We start from the raw sequence: 17,776 nt of genomic DNA, 5'->3' as shown, positions 1-17,776 counted from the left end.
CAAAAAGAAATGAGTGTGACCACTGCAACATGTGTTACAGCTGTTTATTGATGTACAGTTTGTGTCATTATCTGGCGTCGCCTACAATGGCCTCGTCCAAGTGTTCCACGTTGTTTTCTATCTTCGGCGCAAAATTCAGTTCAAAACCAACTTCTCAATACTGTTTCACTGATGTAATCTACTGTCATACTGTAATTTTTTGGGGGGAGCGGGGGCTAAATAAACAAAGAGCAATTCATGTTATTCTTATTATAGAACCAGGATTAAGGAGAACGTGTGCGTGTGTGTGTGTGTGTGTGTGTGTGTGTGTGTGTGTGTGTGTGTGTGTGTGTGTGTGTGTGTGTGTGTGTGTGTGGTCTCAGGCCAACAAGTGTCTCTGGCTACACGTGAGCAGGTGGGGCAGGAAGTACGACGCCGTGCCGTCGTCGGGTATGAGCTCCAGGAACTGCGCGGGGCTCGTCTCCGTGGCGACCACCACCAGCGTCTCTGTTGGCATAGAGACCGGCCGCGTTACACCCACAGGCCCCTTTCACACTATTTCTTTCAACATTTTAAGGTTAGGATTTAGTCATGAACTTTACCCTTGATCTTTGTCCTGTGGTTCTAAACAGTATTTAGCATTTTTCTTCTCTACGGAATCAATATTCAATACACATTCAATACACAGACAGGAAATGCAGTGAAAGAGAGGACGATACAGAAACAAGTCTCACTGATGAAAGTTTCAGCCGTTTGGTTCTGAGCCCTAACTATTCATCAACCCGACCCCCTGACTCTGAATTTCTTTCATAACTTGGATTCTTCATGTACGTATTCAGCTGATCAGTTATCATTTCTGTAAATAAAGTTCACCATTATGTGGGTCTAACAGTCCCAGTACTGCCGAAATTCACATTTAGATCAGAGAAGCCCTATTATCTGCTTATATTTTCTTTTTATTTGAAGATCTGTCAAATTAAATATATTCAATCAAACAGTTAACACCCCCAGGACATGGCATCAGTATAATCACTAGGAACTATAGCCTGGTTTCATTTTCTGGCAGTTGAAAGTTTACGTTGTCGATTAAACATGAGGTTTACTTTGACAAGACTACAGCGAGGCTGTCAACAGGCCTTAAAGTGCTTTTGAGTGACAGCTTCTCACCTTTTAGCGCAGCCAACAGGATGCTGTTGTCAGCGGCAGCTCTCGTTCGGTCACAGAGCTCTGGGAGCAGCTTCTGCCACCACAACGCCTGCGGAGATCAGACAAGGCGGTAAGCAACGGGAACACTGCCTATGATTTGATACAGGGGCACTGCTCGCCACGCACCATGTTCTTGTCCTGTAAATGGTGATTGGCGAAGGCTATGATGGCCTGAGGACACCTGTCCAGCAGCTTCTCGATGCCGAGGTCGTACCGCCCCCCTCTTGTGGCGCAGAGGAGGTGCAGGCTGAAGCCCCACAGCGTTTCCTCCGACAGGCGCTCCAGCAGCGGCTGGACGGAGCCGACGGACAAGGACGGACCGCACAGCAGAGACTGCAGGAACAGAAAGACGCAGGAACGGTGACAAATCAAATCACTGGAAAATGGCAGCTGTAAATTAGATAAAGTTAGTTTCTCTCTCAATCTAAAAGAAACTAAAAACACACCCCTCACCCAATTCCCCCCCTCTTCCACCTAATATGGTTTCAATTGTGTGCATTTTTTTCATTCATTTGTATATTTTTAGTTTAATTCTTGATCGTACTCTTTCATGTGTTTAAAAAAACAGCCAAATGAGTTCCTCTACTTACAGCCTGAGAGGTGTTTTTCTCCACGAAAAAAAATTGTTGAATTGTTGTTTCGATTCTTTCATGTACATTCTTGATTTTTCTTTTTCTTTCTAATTACCTGCAGTTTGTGTAACGCCTCCTGGTGTTGGTAGCTGGTAGTGTGGGCCGGACACAGAACAGTGAGCCACGGGTACAGGGCGCCGTAATGGGAGCACGAGTTGATCTGAAACACACACACACACACACACACACACACACACACACACACACACACACACACACACAGACAGACACACACACACACACACACACACACACACACACACACACACACACACACACACACACACACACACACAAAAGATGGCAGGCACCATAAGTGGAAGAGACCCATATCTGCATCAATAGAAGTAAAAAACAATCTTTTGGCAGGCGACCAAACTTGCGAGACGGATGTACCAGATCGTCGGCGCTCTTCAGCGACCTGCGTTTGGCAGATGCGCGAGGGAGGCTGGACTGCGCGTCTGGCGAGTGTGTGTGCGTCAGTCGATCGATGTAGACGGAGGCCAGCCTGAACAGGAGCTCCTGGATGACGGCTTCCTGCGAAGAGGCCATGAGCGTCGCCTCCCAGAAGTCCACCTGCAGGCAGTTCTCACAGTCCAGCTCCTAGACACACACACACACACACACACAGAAAACACACACTTTACGTTCTCTAGGATCTGTCATGTACGAATTATTAAAATGGTCAAAAAACCTACCTAGTTGAAAATCATCAAAGTGGTAATCTCTTCCAAGTTAGGACAGATAACCATCCATGACACACACACACACACACACACACACACCTTGAATATGTGGTCCGCCTGTTCCAGCTGAACTTTGTTGTTCTCATGGAGAGCCACCATGCCGGCCACCAGTAGCCCGGGCTGGGACTTGGCCAGCTGGCGAGTGAGCGCCGTGGGACGGACGTGTGTGTGCGGGCCCCCACCTCCGCCTCCGCCGTGGAGCAGCAGCCTGGGCTCGTCGATGAAACCGTACACCAGCAGCATCTGAACACAGAAAGAAAGAAAATTCAGACTACTGAGATTGTCATACACGTCGCTACAGAAAGAAGGACACAGTGCAGGTTCCTCTGACCTCGGCGTGTCTGTCCATCAGCTGCGTGTAGCGCGGCAGGTCCTCCAGGCGCAGCATCATGGTTGCCATGGTGATGGTCAGAGGGACTGACACGCCGGCGGTGGCCTCCAGGTGGTGCAAAATGCGCAGTGTCCGCGCGGGGCCAATGTTTACCATAGACGGGCTGGCACACACGCTGATGAGCTCCGAGGGATCCGATTGGCTAAAAATGTCTACGACCTCGTCCGCTGATTCCTGTGGGAATCAAGTGGTTGAAAATTACCGACATAAAAAGTGACGACGAGGCATTTCAAAGTAGTTAGCATCCACAGCATATAATTCAGCTACATTCAGATTATCGAACGCGCACTGCACCTGGCTGAGGCTCTGCTCGGTTTCTTCGAAGAGGAAATGCTTCAGGTAAAACAGGAAGCCCAGGCCGTGAGACTGCGGGCCGCTGGAAAGTGGGCGGTTCCTGGCCATGACCTCGGTGACGGGCAGACCGGACATCCTGTAGTACGGTAAAGCCAAGTGGCAGTCCTTCTGGCTCGCCCTGTACAGGAGCGAGGAGGAGAGACAAAATAATGATTCAGGAGAAATGAAGGCAAATCTTTAAAAAAAAAATGCATTAAACATATTCATATTTACATAGAATGAGTAACTGTAGAGGATAAAATAACTGGACTTTGTGGATAAAGAGCAAAGCTGTAATTGTTGCCACTAACCTCATCAGTGTGCTCCTCCATTCATTATTTAATATGCAAATCCATCATAAAGAAGCAAGGTTAACATTGAAGCAGGGGTTTTAGGGAACCTGGATTCATATTTTTATTTAGAGATGATTGATGCGTTTAAAAAAAGAAAACTGTTTTAAAGTCGGTTGTTTGTCTTAAACAGATGTTAAAACTGTCGAAAAAAACAAGAAAAAAAACAGTTCAATAGTTTTCCATTAAGAGAAAACGTACTCATCCGTTAGACTGACGTCGTTCAGCAACAATCAAAAGTTCCGGTTTACCTGCTGAAACAGTCTCCCAGCTGTGCACAGTTCTGCCTGAACGCCGCCTCCACTTCCTGTCTGTCCGTCTGTCGGCCTGCGGACGCGGTGCGGTCGCCCTCGCCGCTCCGCCGCTGCTGCTCCGGTGTTTGCAGCAGGGCGGCGCGGAGGAGGAGGTGAGCTTCACTGAGGAGGTGCCGGAGGCTCTGGGCCTGCGGGTTGGTCTCCGCGTACTGTCGACTGTACTCGACCTGACACACAGAGACGCACGCGTCATGGACTGACACACCTCATCTGATCCCAGTTGTACTTTTTGCTCAACGGTAAAGAAGTTACCATCTCTTGGTAGAGAGCGAGGGGGGGCACGGTGCCGACCACGTACAGGTTCCATGATCCGTGTGCGGCCGCACTGGTTTCTTTGGGCGAAGAGATTGTCCACTTCCTGCTCCTGAGGTCAGTCGGCACAAAGAGGTAACGGGACATTTATTCGAACGGAGAAACTGAAGAGCTGAACCTTCTCTGCGTCCGATCCAAAAGCTCGAGACGTGTAAGTCAATCTCAAAGTGAACTTCCCCCCACGATTCGTGGACATCACAGGTCGAGAGCAATGAGAGGAAGTGTCCCCACGACAGTGTTTACTGTAACTCCACCACAGCTCTTTTTATTTCAAGATTAGTTTGTGAGCGAAAAGTTACACACACACACACACACACACACACACACACACACACACACACACACACACACTGGGGGCAGTTAGGCAGGTTACGGTTGTCTAGGTTTGGGCACTAAAAACAGGAAGTGTTGTCACTTTTAGACCAAGCTGCAAAGTCACACAGAAATAACAGAAACTCCGTGGCTGAAGGGTTTCATGGTGTCACCACGTGGTTTTCATTAGCTCCTGGACGAGAGCTGAAAGCCTGATGAATGCAACAAAAAAAAAATTGCATTCATTGGCGTGGCAATTGCAGAATTAAATTGAATTCATATTGTAGCATTTATGTTGATACCAAGCAGCTCACATGGAAAGTACCTGGTACATTTCCTTCCTCATTTAAAAAAAGTAGATTAATGATGTTTGTCCCCAGGAAAAAACGAGTTCGACTGAAGAACTCGTCATAGGGGGAAACTTCGCACAAGGATAGTTTTGTTCAGGCTAATTACCACGATCAGATTGCAGCTACAAAAGCATTTTGTCCTGTGACATCACACACGACACCTAATCTTCGGATTCAAAAATGGTCTACTCATATTGGAGTTTGGGGTTTTGAGGGTTTCCGGGTGTTGCAGCTTGGCTGACCGAGACAACGGGGACTGCGGGCGGTTTGGGGTTGTCTTACAGGAAGGGGCGCGACAGAAAGCTCTCCAGAGCCGGCGTGGTTGCCGGATCGATTCCCACCGCCAGGAAAATACCAGTCAGCCTGGTGTGTTCTTTCAACTCGCTAAAATTCACGACACACACACACACACACACACGGTAAACAGATTCATAAACGCATGCATGTCTAAACGCACACATAATAAAACTTATCTAACGTAATCTGGTGCCCACAGGGAGGTGTGACGAAGCTGAGAGGTTTATGACCAATACAATATCATAGTTCTGTGTGTGTGTGTGTGTGTGTGTGTGTTTTCATGTATAGGCGTGTGTTAAAGTCTGTTCATTCTGCATGTGTGTGACGGACGTACAGTGCCCTGCGCGGCGTGCTGCGCTCGGCCTCCTCCGGCGGCTCCGTGTCGGCGGCGGAGAGCAGGATGACGTGGCGGCCGTGGACGCACACCGAGCGCAGGCCGATGAACAGCTGCATCCTGAGGGCGCACACCTCCAGGCTGCAGGGCGGACAGGCCTGCGGACGTGCAGCGGAGACACGCGCACGGCGTAAATATTCTCTTATCTCATCAAACATTATCCTTCACTTGCACGTTTGTTTTTTCGTCGAACATTCAGCCCGACATTCGCTCAACTTCTTTTCCATCCGTGTCGGTCTCCGCCTCCTCCTGAGAAACATTTTCTGACTCCTCAGCTGCCCGATCTTCCACTTTGGTCGAGGGCCCGACAGGTTTGTCCGCTGGCCGATAACAATCCACAGGTATGAGCCCTTTCACAGACGTTATGTGAGTTTACGTTTTCCGATATGCACCTCCATGAAAATTTCATTTTATACAATAAACAGTGCAGGAAGTATGTGCATTTATGTTTACACTTTATGCTTCATACTTTGTTTTTGTTTTTTTAAATGTCTTAATTTGGGTTCTATATATTTGGTTGTATTTGTGTTTTTTTTTTTTAAATAGTTACTTATAATAAACTTTATGGTTAAACTGTAAAATATCAACCATATTTCCAGTATGGTCGATATATAGAAATTTTTTTTTTTCTTCACCACCTATTGGATAAAACTTGTATATCTGCTTTTTGTTGCTGGAGAAGGAAGTAGCAGACTGACATCGGCAAATTGGATTGATGGGAGCAGTAAGACTGAATATGATTAAAAAATATTATTATATATATTAATATACTAGTGGAGGATGAGGCTCCTACCTTCATGGTGGTGTCGATGTAGGGGTCTTCGATCCTGGCTGCCACTGCAGCGCAGCGCACTGTGAAACACTGCAACGCATTCCTACCAGGCGCACGCAGAAATCAAAAAATACATTTTCCAACACATAAATCTTCACACTACGGTAAAGGGAAGAGATGAGATCACATGGTAATAGATCATGTTTATATTCAATTATAATGATAACAATATTAACTTGGTGTTGAGTCTTAAAATTATTTCTCGAGGTTGGTCGGAACAGGGTTTACGTATGAAGTACGGTAAACTGTTCATTTCAAATTTTCAAAATTGAACAAAATTTAAAAAGTTGATATTTAATAGTATCAAGTGTTTTTCTTAAAGGACATTTTTTACGGAGCAAAGTTGTGATTCGGTTAAAAGGGGAACTGACTGAAGACGTACTTCGTTATGACGTGCAGCAGCTGGTCCGTTAGCACCGCCTCCAGGACCTTCTCTGGATACTGATAGGCCGAGAGCAGCTCGACTCCGCCCTTCAGGCTGTACAGGTAGCCGGCGTTGGGGAGCGAGAAGAAGCAGAACACGCACGCCGGTTCTTCTGTGGACACCGACTGGGAACCTGCAGAGAGAGAGAGACATACAGAAAACATGCATGCTCAATCAAAACATATGAATTTAATAACATGTCCGAAATGCATTTGCTTCGTCCTGCCCATGTCCCACATGTTACACTCACTGGTGAAGAGCGGATAGAGCTGCAGGGAATGAAGTTGCGTCTCCTCCACACTGCAGCCCTGGAAAAACTCCGGAGTGAATCGCCTGCAGGAGGGAATGCCCCCAGGTTACATTTATTTATATACATATATATACCTCAAATATTCCGACTATGTAGATCGATCTCCAAAAAAAATATACACACCTGAAAAGAACATAGGACAGCGTGTACTGCCCCTTGTCCTCCAGCCCGGTCTTCTCGATGCTGACGGGGATGTCACAGTCTTTGGCCCGGTCGCCGAGCAACTCCTGCTGCCTCGGGACGAACAGGAGGTCACTCTGGTCGTCTAGGCGATCGACTGCACAAACAAATACACAGACACACCCAAATCTAAAATGACACGGCACCACGACAAAACTTTATGACCCCCCGGGGATACGTTCCGTCGTCTTCGGCTGACCGACCTTAACCAACATCTTGGTCCCCATGCTGCACGTTTTACCAGAAAGCTGCTCCTATTGTAAGAAACAAGTCAATGCACTGTATCTCCTTTCCCTGGGCCTTGGTTGGACGGGCCCTCGAGCATACAGGGACGAATCCCGGTTTGGATTGGGGTCGCTCAGCTGGTTGCGGTTTGCAACTTTACCACCAGATGCCGCCAGAAAATTACAAAAATTACACACTGAAGCTTTAAAACGTCTGTAAACTAAATAAAACCACAAACCAGTGGAAATGGCATTGATCATTAAAAAAAGGGAGCAAACATGCATGGACGTAGTGTGTGTGTACGTGTGTGTGCGTGTGTGTATGTGTGTGTGTGTGTGTGTGTGTGTGTGTGTGTGTGTGTGTTATTACCATTTTTACTTGTGTCCAACGAGTCGTCCAGGGTTTTAGGTTCAGAGGATGAATCCAGTTTGAGTACGAGCACCTCCAGCTCTGCCTGCACTGCTACATATCCTCCACACAGCGCCACCTGGAGGGAGGGGGTGTTAAAGTAACACACGCTGAAACAGACTGAATTTTAGTTTAATACAAGTTTGTGAAATTATTTTGTATTATTTAGGACATCTATGTTTTGTTCCAGCCATTCGTCCTGAAATCAAGGACTAATATTTTAGCACATTTTCATGTAATTATACGAGATAAAAATGTAAACCACAGTTAATATGGATTATATCATGGACTACACTTCTATATGGCTGTGTAGCAAATTTAAAAAACAACTTCACAGTGGAAAAAAAACACCACAGAATGAAAGAAATGAAGAGTAATAAAGGAAAAGAAAAAAATGAGAAACAGAGTGAAAGTACCTGTTTGGGTGTGATCTTTGGAAGATGCACGATGACGGAGCGTTCAAAGTCCAGGATGGAAATGTTGAGGTTTGAACCGGAGGTCTGACCTACGAGCAGAAAACAAGGAGAGGTCAGATTAGTGAGAGGAGAGTTATTCAAGTGTGCATCCTGAACGAGTCTTCGTTACCTTGACTCTGCTGAGCGTTCGACCAGGGGCTCTGAAGGTTCTGCGTACTCTGATTCTGCTGGGTAAGAAAGAAGATGTCATCAATACATTTACATTTAATCAAAGAGTCCACGAACGTCGATATATATCCTCCTCCCTTAGCTGCCGGATTCTCACCAGGTTCTGCTGGCTCTGCCGCCTCAGTGTGAACAGAACCAGGGTGTTCTCGCAGCCGACCAGGAGGTCCCCCGTCACCGGGCAACACGCCACGGCGACGGGACGCTCCGACAGCGGGATCTCGATGATCTCCATCTGCGCGCCGCCCCGCACCGACGCCCCGCGCAGCAGGTGGCCCAGCAGACGCACCCCGACGCGGGCTTTCCCCTCGGCCTGAACGGAGAGCGAGAGAAGTGACTACGTGACAAACACATGGAATGAAGAGGAGTGGATGGAAGATGAACTATTAATCTTCATAAACAGAACTAGCTTTAGTATTTATGAACTCAGTGTAAATCTGAATTTCTTTTTATTTTCTCATGAACTTTGACATGAACACAGGCAGGAGTCAGAGCTTGTGGATCTGGGAGATTGTATCCAGAATGATTCTGTTTGCATTTCTACTTAACTTGGAACTAGTCTGTACTTGACTGGGAGTTGTATCGAATGAAATGAACTCTACATTTGCATATAATTTGATAATAATCTTCAAGATGGTGGAATAAATTAAATCAAATTGGTTTTTTTAAAGGGTTTGACAAGGGCCTGTCTCAGGCTGGACTCTTTTCCATCCAAGGAAAAGGTTTTTGATAATTTAATACTGCTATACACGACATAATAACAGGTAACTGGTTTCACTGTTTTGCTCGATCGATGTATACTAGTGGCTTGTTATCATATAAAATATAATATAAACTATTGAAAACTCACCTGTCCAGACTGCATCTTACTCCCTGAATGTACTATTTAAAAAAACATCTAAATGAGCACTTGAAGCTGTTTTTGCCTCTTTGATAAATGTTCATGTACTCGATCCTTGCACTTGTGGGTAATATCTTCATGGTTGAATGCACTTATTGTAAGTCACTTTGGACAAAGGCGTCTGCTCAATGAATGTAATGTAATGTAATGTAATGTAAAAAAAAATACACCAAATGGCTGCAACATTAATGTTGTGGCCTAAGGTGAGGTAATGATTAGTCCTAGTTAAAATCAAATTAAAGTGATAATATTGCCTTAAATCAAAAACGAGAAAGTACAGTAGTAGAAGTGCTCGGCTGGTCAGCGCGTACCTGGTGTCTCCAGTTGGTGTAGGCCCTCAGGTAGGTGGCGCTGTTCTTTTCCTCGGTGGTCACCAGGTAGTCTCCTGGATGAGGAGGGAGAGGGGGGGAGGTGTTAAAATGTTTTCTATCCTGCTCACACTGAAATCACTGCTGCGGTCAGCCGCCTCGCTCACATATTCAGACGCTGCAGGTGAATATCGATACTACGGGGGAGGGAGGAACTGTCGTCACCTATCTTGCTGTGCTGGATGCTCCTCACGGTGCCCATGGTGGCGAAGCGACAGATGAGTGGGCAGCCCTCCTGCTCCAGACTGTACGCCTCCACCTGGGTTCAACACAGTCAAGTGTCATGCAGCAGGAGACTTTCATTCGCACCAATTTTCACCACGATTCATGAATGTTTCCCGCAAAATGCCGACATTTTCACCGATATCTGATGGCGTACCGCCTCTTTTCTAACTATTGAATAGTAGATATGCATATAATTATCTCTGTGTTAAAGAAAAACTGTCCCTGAAAGAAATTTTGTCACATCCTCCTGCTACTGTACACTTCCGGCTTGTGTTTAGCCTGTGAATCCATTTGAGGAGGTATAACGGTATATTTGCAAAAAAAAACCAACAACTAGATGCCATCATCTGCAGACGCTGTAGCCAGTAGTGCAAGGTTCTGAAGAGGTTATGAAAGTGTCATTGTTTTACATAACGTTCTTACAGATATCGTGTTATTTTCAGACAAATAGATATTGATATTAAAAATATGCATAGCTTATGGAGACCTTGCATCCTCCAGTAGCCACGACAAACAGGGCTCCGCCTCCACAACAGACCAATCGAGGCTCCTGCTCCACCTGAGCCGCAAAGAGAAAAAAGATAAGACATCTGCAAAATGATCAATTAAAAATATATATATATATTTTTTTAGGTAATGCTTTGAATCAGTACGAGCGAGGCTCCTCTGACCTGCACTATCTGCTGCGAGGCATACGGATGACAGTTGTACACGTGCACCATGTTTGCTCTGCGTCTTGAAGAGTTCATTGAAGTCGTTCGAGGGCGGAAATTATTAATGAGCCGACGACTGTGGCTTCCTCTTCTTTTGATGATGAATGCTATGATACCGAGAACTCCATGGACTCCTCCTCTGTCATGTGCTTCTTGGAGGCTTCATCCAGCAGGACCTGCCAATCATTTAAAAAAAAAAAAATTGTTTCAAAAGCATTTTGATTTAGTCCAGTACAAAGTTCCATCACAAGGAGTGACTCTTTTCATTTTATAGATATCCAATCATAACATGAGGGGAGAAATTACCTGGTTACTATGCAGATCACTCACTTGTAACTGTGTCATCATATTTTTGTACCTGGTAAATCACATTTGATCTTATAACTGTATATAAATATGTTTATCTTGTTCATTGCATGTCTCTTTCTGATATTTAACTCGGCACCACTGATTTTTTTTAGATATTTCACATTTGGAACACAAGGCGCTTTCAGATTATACACATGTCACTAAATATCACGTGTGAACCATCTTTTATATGTGATACATCCAGATGCTGCACAAGCGAATGCTGTATCACATGTGGAAACAGTTTTTCCTGTGGCGAATTCACAAACAAGAACATTTCGTGAATTTGTGTCGATTAAAGGGTGATTTAAAAAATCAACAGCAACACGTCTTATTATAAACAAAGCCTCTCTTGCGCTTCATAATCCACAGTTTCTATTCACTTGACTCGTGAAACTAAAACTTTTCCTGCATTTTTAAAGGATTAAACCCGACATGCAATGTCTTTTTTCCGCTTCTTCTGGGTGTTCATGGCTTCGACATGATTCACTTTAGACAGTTGAGTGATATTTGTTCCACAAAATAACTACAGTTCGACCAACTTGTTGATTTTGATTGTTTTTGTCATCGACATTACAGTCAGCAGACGCGTGCCGATATGACGGCTTTTATTTTTACAGAAAAAACAATGCAGAATAGATGTGCATTTATTTTGACTTTGCAATTTAACGTTTAAAAAATAGTTTTCAAGTTCTATATATTTCTGTTTTCTTTTTATTTAAATTTTCCTATAATACCGTTCATGGTATGATACTGTACATGTCTTTGTCATAAGGGTTGAATAACGACATCTCAGCAATCATTGCCAATTACATTTTTTTAAAAATATATATACATACACACACATATATATATAAAAATATAAACGGTATATATATATATATATATATATATATATATATATATATATATATATATATATATACGTATCTGAAAATGTACTCCCTTACATCCATATGGTCGGGCTCAAAATAATAACCAATGATCTCCTCATCACATCCCCTGAAATGCATTACTCTCATCATCACCATGAAGCCAACACAGATTTATTCAGCCGAATCATGACGAACCTTATTGTATCCAACTCTGTGACACCGATCCATCAACCTGAGGTCATTTGAATCAGATGTACGTGAAGCGACAGAGCAACAAAGTGTCAGCAAAATAAAAATACAAAATAAAAAAAACAAGAGCAATTCTCACGTCAACGTTGACTTGAGCTGTTCCTCTTGTGTGTCGGGCTCCAGGGGCTGAAACCAGGCTGAGTTTCTCTAATCGATATCACATGTCCCGGTCTTGTGAGCAGCAGCAGCAGCAGCAGCAGTTCCGGGTGTTTTACCTCGAATCACATCTTCGCTTTATTCATATTCATAATCAGCGACGCACCTTCACATTCTCTCTACAAGCTGCAGGGTGGAATATTAGTGACCTGCCTCCTCCGCTGTCCTGTCCTGTCGGTCGCTTCTTCTTCTTCTTCTTCTTCTTCTTCTTCTTCTTTTTCTTCCTCCTGCCGATTTCACTTCTGCACTTTTATCGATTTCTCTTCTGCAACAACGCAGCAGGAAGTCCGACACAACAACAGCGGCGCCCCGCCCCCTTCTCGATCCCCATTGGTTCGCCCGCCGCTGCTCGTAAACGCGTCAGACGTTCCCATTGGCTGTCGAGCTGTCATGAACTAAAGGGGCGGATCCTGCCTCTGCTGTGACGCTCTTTTTTCTATTTCACTCTTCTTTTTTTTAAATAATGTATTTTGTCGCAATTTTTGAAATATATTTGTGTTTTTAATTCAAAGTTATCTCGAATTTAAAGTAATTTCTTATTTTGACTTCCAAAGTTGCTGCTTTCAATCAATCTTCATGTTCTTAATATCACATCAAGGGCAGCAGCATAACAAGTCAGGCAAAGGAAATGTATCTGTAGATCACATTTCAACAACAAAGCAATTCAGAGTGCTTCACATAGAATATTAAAGGCATTGGGATAAAGCACATTACATTAAAATTACATTTTAATTCAATCATTGAACCTAGAACATAAAAACAAGCCAAAGTAGAATAAGACAGGTAATAAAAGTTACAGTGCAGTACAAGCAATTCATATAAATAAAAGTATAAAAAAACTTTACATTTTTTCATACTTTTTTTTTACTATACCTAAAAGTAAATTCAATTTCCATTTGATTCAATTTGACACAACTTTAAAATTGTACGACCTAAATTTTATGATGGAACCATTATACTGTGCATTAGAGTAAGTGATCCACTGAATAAATAAACCACACGTTATTCTTTAAAAATCAGATGAAGGATATATCGGTCATACACAGTTTTACAGATGAACATTTGGTGTTTTGCCTTGAGATAAATGTCACAATTTTAAATCATAGGAATATTTCTCACAGGCTCCAGTACGTATTAAGGTGCACTGGTAACAGGAAGCCCTTTAAAAGGAAGCCTTTAAACATTTTCATGAACTGCAATTTGCTGAATGAGAAACTTTACATCCAGATGGTGCAGTAACTGGAAATTACCACAATGGGGCAGGAGTTGACAAAGACACAAAAAAGGGGGGTCATGAATAAGAGACAACAGGAACAGGTAAACAAATGTATTTGCACATTTAGTAGGTGTATCGCTGGCAAGGCTGAAACATATTCTTAGAAAATGATTGCAAGAAGAATCTGAGACAGATTTGCTTGTATGAATATTATGTACAATAAAAGAGGCCAGCTTCCTCTGAACTCTCTTTTGCGCTCGACCGATGTGGGGCACCGCCGCCACCTGGTGGACAGTTTCGCTCCAGATGCCTGCAAAATCAAGACAAAAATCCTCAGTGCCATATTGATTGGTGCATATAGGAATGCCTTATTCTTATTATCTACAATTTTACATCTTGGCTTAAAATTGCTGTGAGCTGAGAGCAGCCAGAGACATGAGACATGCTACCATACTTTCTATAAAGGAAACATGGGGAATTAGCTCAAATGGTAGAGCGCTCGCTTAGCATGCGAGAGGTAGTGGGATCGATGCCCACATTCTCCAAAGAGACTGACTTTCTATGCTCTGTTGTTTTAACATATAGGGAGGGAAAACTCATCACATCTGAAAAGATCAGTTGATTCATTGGAAATGTTCTCATCCTCATTCACCCCTGCATAAACATGTCTCGGCCACTTGATGGGGTCGTATCCCAAGCTTGTGGAAATGGAGTTTAAAATTGTCTGCCCTGTTTCCATGGCTTGTTGGCTCCATGCTTACAACTTTCTTTGGAATGGTTTTACTGTCATAAATATGGTCTTCCTTGACAACTTCCTTTTCCAAAAATTTTGTTAATTTTTACCTAAAAAGCTGGAGCGCTTGCTTCGCATGCGAGAGGTAGTGGGACCGATGCCCACGTTCTCCAGTAAGACTGACTTTCTACACTCTGGTGTTTTAACATATATGGAGGGATGAGGTAAAAATGAAGTAAAAAAGAGGTACATGGCAAGTTTTGTTTAAACTTCCATTAATACACTAAACTTTTCTGTAGTTTTCAGGCTGTCTGTACTCACGCATAAACCTTTGGCAATGACCTGGATATTCTGTTCGGTGTGTAAAGAAGAGCTTGAACATGATGAGGTGGCCGAGTGGTTAAGGCGATGGACTGCTAATCCATTGTGCTCTGCACGCATGGGTTCGAATCCCATCCTCGTCGTCATGGCGACTTCTCATGTCCTTTGTGTTTCTTTGATAACTTCAAATATGTAGACATGTTCTCTTCCTCATTCACCCCTGCATAAACATATCTCTGGCACTTGATGGGGTTGAATCCCAAGCTTGTCAAAATGGAGTTTATAATCGTCTACCTTGTTTCCATGGCTAGTTGCTTACAACTTTCTTTGGTTCGGTTTTACTGTCATAAATATGGTCTTCCTTGACAACTTCCTTTTCCAAAAATTCTGTTCATTTTTTCAGAAATATTCTCATCGTCATTAGCCCTAACCGAAACGTGTCATAATGTCTATGGCAACGTTTCGCTTAATTTTTCAGAAATGTTCTCATCCTCATTAGCCCTAACTTAAACGTGTTATGATGTCTATAGAAATGTTTCGCTTCTTTGTACGTAAGCAAGTTGAATTAGCTCAAATGCTAGAGTGCTCGCTTAGCATGCGAGAGGTAGTGGGATCGATGCCCACATTCTCCAAGAGACTCTTTCTGCTGGAAGTGAGGTGTGTTCATTGCAGGTATGAAACTCTGACTCTTTCAACTTCCTTTTCCAAAAAAATCTGTTAATTCTTCAGAAATGTTCTGATCCTCATTGATGACCTGGATATTGTATTGGGTGTGTAAAAGACAGCTTGAACATGACGAGGTGGCCGAGTGGTTAAGGCGATGGACTGCTAATCCATTGTGCTCTGCACGCGTGGGTTCGAATCCCATCCTCGTCGTCATGGCGACTTCTCATGTCCAATGTGTTTCTTTGAAAAACTTCCTTTGTGAAAATTGAAAAGATCAGTTGATTGGTTAGACAAGTTCTCTTCCTCATTCACCCCTGCATAAACATATCCCTCGGCACTTGATGGGATCGAATTCCAATCTTGTCCTAATGGAGTTTCCATGGCTAGTCAGCTCCATGCTTACAACTTTCTTTAGATCAGTTTTACTGTCATAAATATGGTCTTCCTTGACAACTTCCTTTTCCAAAAATTCTTTTAATTTTTTCAAAAATGTTCTCATCCTCATTAGCCCTAACTTTAAAACGTGTTATGATGTATATTAAAATGTTTCGCTTCCAGATTTACCTGAGGGGAATTAGCTCAAATGGTAGAGCGCTCGCTTAGCATGCGAGAAGTAGTGGGATCGATGCCCACATTCTCCAAGAGACTCTTTCTGCTGGAAGTGAGGTGTAATCATTGCAAGTATGAAACACTGACTCTTTCAACTTCCTTTTCCAAAAAAATCTCTTCATTTTTCAGAAATGTTCTCATGGTCATTGTCGCTTCTTTAAAATGAAACAAGGGGAATTAGCTCAAATGGTAGAGCGCTTGCTTCGCATGCGAGAGGTAGTGGGATCGATGCCCACATTCTCCAGCAAGACTGACTTTCTCAACTCTGTTGTTTTAACGTACAGGGAGGGAAAAGTCATCACATCTGAAAAGATCAGTTGACTTGTTGGAAATTTTCTCTTCCTCATTCACCCCTGCATAAACATGTCTCGGCCACTTGATGGGGTCGAATCCCAACCTTGTCCTAATGGAGTTTCCATGGCTAGTTGGCTCCATGCTTACAACTTTCTCTAGATTATTTTTACTGTCATAAATATGGTCTTCCTTGACAACTTCCTTCATACAAAAATTCTGTTCATTTTTTCAGAAATGTTCTCATCCTCATTAGCCCTAACTTAAACGTGTTATGATGTCTATGGAAATGTTTCGCTTCTTTGTACGTAAGCAAGGGGAATTAGCTCAAATGGTAGAGCGCTCGCTTAGCATGCGAGAGGTAGTGGGATCGATGCCCACATTCTCCAAGAGACTCTTTCTGCTGGAAGTGAGGTGTGTTCATTGCAAGGATAAAACACTGACTCTTTCAACTTCCTTTTCCAAAAAAATCTGTTAATTTTTCAGAAATATTCTGATCCTCATTGATGACCTGGATATCGTCTTGGGTGTGTAAAAGATAGCTTGAATATGACGAGGTGGCCGAGTGGTTAAGGCGATGGACTGCTAATCCATTGTGCTCTGCACGCGTGGGTTCGAATCCCATCCTCGTCGTCATGGCGACTTCTCATGTCCAATGTGTTTCTTTGAAAACTTCCTTTGTGAAAATTGAAAAGATCAGTTGATTGGTTAGACAAGTTCTCTCCCTCATTCACCCCTGCATAAACATATCCCTCGGCACTTGATGGGGTCGAATTCCAATCTTGTCCTAATGGAGTTTCCATGGCTAGTCAGCTCCATGCTTACAACTTTCTTTAGATCAGTTTTACTGTCATAAATATGGTCTTCCTTGACAACTTCCTTTTCCAAAAATTCTTTTAATTTTTTCAAAAATGTTCTCATCCTCATTAGCCCTAACTTTAAAACGTGTTATGATGTATATCAAAATGTTTCGCTTCCGGATTTACCTGAGGGGAATTAGCTCAAATGGTAGAGCGCTTGCTTTGCATGCGAGAGGTAGTGGAATCGATGCCCACATTCTCCAAGAGACTCTTTCTGCTGGAAGTGAGGTGTGTTCATTGCAGGTATGAAACTCTGACTCTTTCAACTTCCTTTTCCAAAAAAATCTGTTAATTTTTCAGAAATGTTCTCATCCTGATTTTCGCTTCTTTAAAACTAAACAAGGGGAATTAGCTCAAATGGTAGAGCGCTTGCTTCGCATGCGAGAGGTAGTGGGATCGATGCCCACATTCTCCAGTAAGACTGACTTTCTTTGCTCTGTTGTTTTAATATATATATGGGGGGATGACGTAAAAAGGAAATAAAAAAGCTGTACATGGAAAAGTGTTGTTTAACCTTCTATTAATACACTGCAACTTTTCCATAGTTTTCAGGTTAAAGTGTCACGTTAAGTTCATAAATGTGTCTGTACCAAGGCAAAAACTTTTAGC

At 43.3% G+C, this 17,776-nt stretch overlaps 1 protein-coding gene and 5 non-coding genes across 9 annotated transcripts; 5 read left to right on the top strand and 1 right to left on the bottom strand.

Annotated features, from left to right (window-relative positions):
* Window positions 1-10: 10 nt before the first annotated feature.
* Window positions 11-12,753, bottom strand: hps3 (HPS3 biogenesis of lysosomal organelles complex 2 subunit 1). Of its 4 annotated transcripts, XM_035646583.2 has the most exons (26): window positions 12,395-12,753; window positions 12,262-12,298; window positions 10,802-11,019; window positions 10,618-10,689; window positions 10,071-10,164; window positions 9,849-9,922; window positions 8,737-8,949; window positions 8,581-8,638; window positions 8,412-8,500; window positions 7,957-8,074; window positions 7,306-7,459; window positions 7,123-7,205; window positions 6,831-7,005; window positions 6,410-6,491; window positions 5,557-5,714; window positions 5,208-5,309; window positions 4,204-4,315; window positions 3,889-4,118; window positions 3,249-3,426; window positions 2,895-3,128; window positions 2,603-2,806; window positions 2,214-2,420; window positions 1,873-1,977; window positions 1,312-1,518; window positions 1,147-1,234; window positions 11-486 (listed from the first exon to the last, which is right to left on the bottom strand). In XM_035646583.2, the coding sequence occupies exons 3-26, from the start codon at window positions 10,877-10,879 to the stop codon at window positions 359-361; spliced, it is 3,243 nt and encodes a 1,080-aa protein (XP_035502476.1). In that variant the 5' UTR covers window positions 10,880-11,019; window positions 12,262-12,298; window positions 12,395-12,753; the 3' UTR covers window positions 11-358. The 4 variants fall into 4 exon arrangements, with proteins under 4 accessions (XP_035502476.1, XP_035502475.1, XP_035502477.1 ...); XM_035646582.2 differs by lacking the exon at window positions 12,262-12,298; XM_035646584.2 differs by lacking the exon at window positions 12,262-12,298 and having other exon boundaries at window positions 8,581-8,635.
* Window positions 12,754-14,159: 1,406 nt separating this feature from the next.
* trnaa-agc lies at window positions 14,160-14,232 on the top strand. Its single transcript has one exon. It is a non-coding gene; the product is annotated as a tRNA-Ala (tRNA).
* Window positions 14,233-14,802: 570 nt separating this feature from the next.
* trnas-gcu lies at window positions 14,803-14,884 on the top strand. Its single transcript has one exon. It is a non-coding gene; the product is annotated as a tRNA-Ser (tRNA).
* A 651-nt stretch (window positions 14,885-15,535) lies between these two features.
* Window positions 15,536-15,617, top strand: trnas-gcu. Its single transcript has one exon. It is a non-coding gene; the product is annotated as a tRNA-Ser (tRNA).
* A 1,006-nt stretch (window positions 15,618-16,623) lies between these two features.
* trnaa-agc lies at window positions 16,624-16,696 on the top strand. Its single transcript has one exon. It is a non-coding gene; the product is annotated as a tRNA-Ala (tRNA).
* Window positions 16,697-16,858: 162 nt separating this feature from the next.
* On the top strand, window positions 16,859-16,940 carry trnas-gcu. The gene has a single exon. It is a non-coding gene; the product is annotated as a tRNA-Ser (tRNA).
* The last annotated feature ends 836 nt before the right edge of the window (window positions 16,941-17,776 follow it).

Source organism: Scophthalmus maximus, chromosome 13 (genome assembly GCF_022379125.1).
Source record: "Scophthalmus maximus strain ysfricsl-2021 chromosome 13, ASM2237912v1, whole genome shotgun sequence".
Lineage (NCBI taxonomy): Eukaryota > Metazoa > Chordata > Actinopteri > Pleuronectiformes > Scophthalmidae > Scophthalmus > Scophthalmus maximus.
Note: the sequence above shows the minus strand (reverse complement) of the source record. Positions and strands in the feature narration are given on the sequence as shown.

Excerpts from the sequence above, each read along its gene's own strand:
- hps3 (XM_035646583.2), bottom strand. The coding sequence starts at position 10,879 with ATGAACTCTTCAAGACGCAGAGCAAACATGGTGCACGTGTACAACTGT. Across the intron at positions 10,690-10,801 it reads CCTCGCAGCAGATAGTGCAG|GTGGAGCAGGAGCCTCGATT; the intron begins GTCAGAGGAGCC and ends TTTGCGGCTCAG. Across the intron at positions 10,165-10,617 it reads TGGCTACTGGAGGATGCAAG|GTGGAGGCGTACAGTCTGGA; the intron begins GTCTCCATAAGC and ends TGTTGAACCCAG.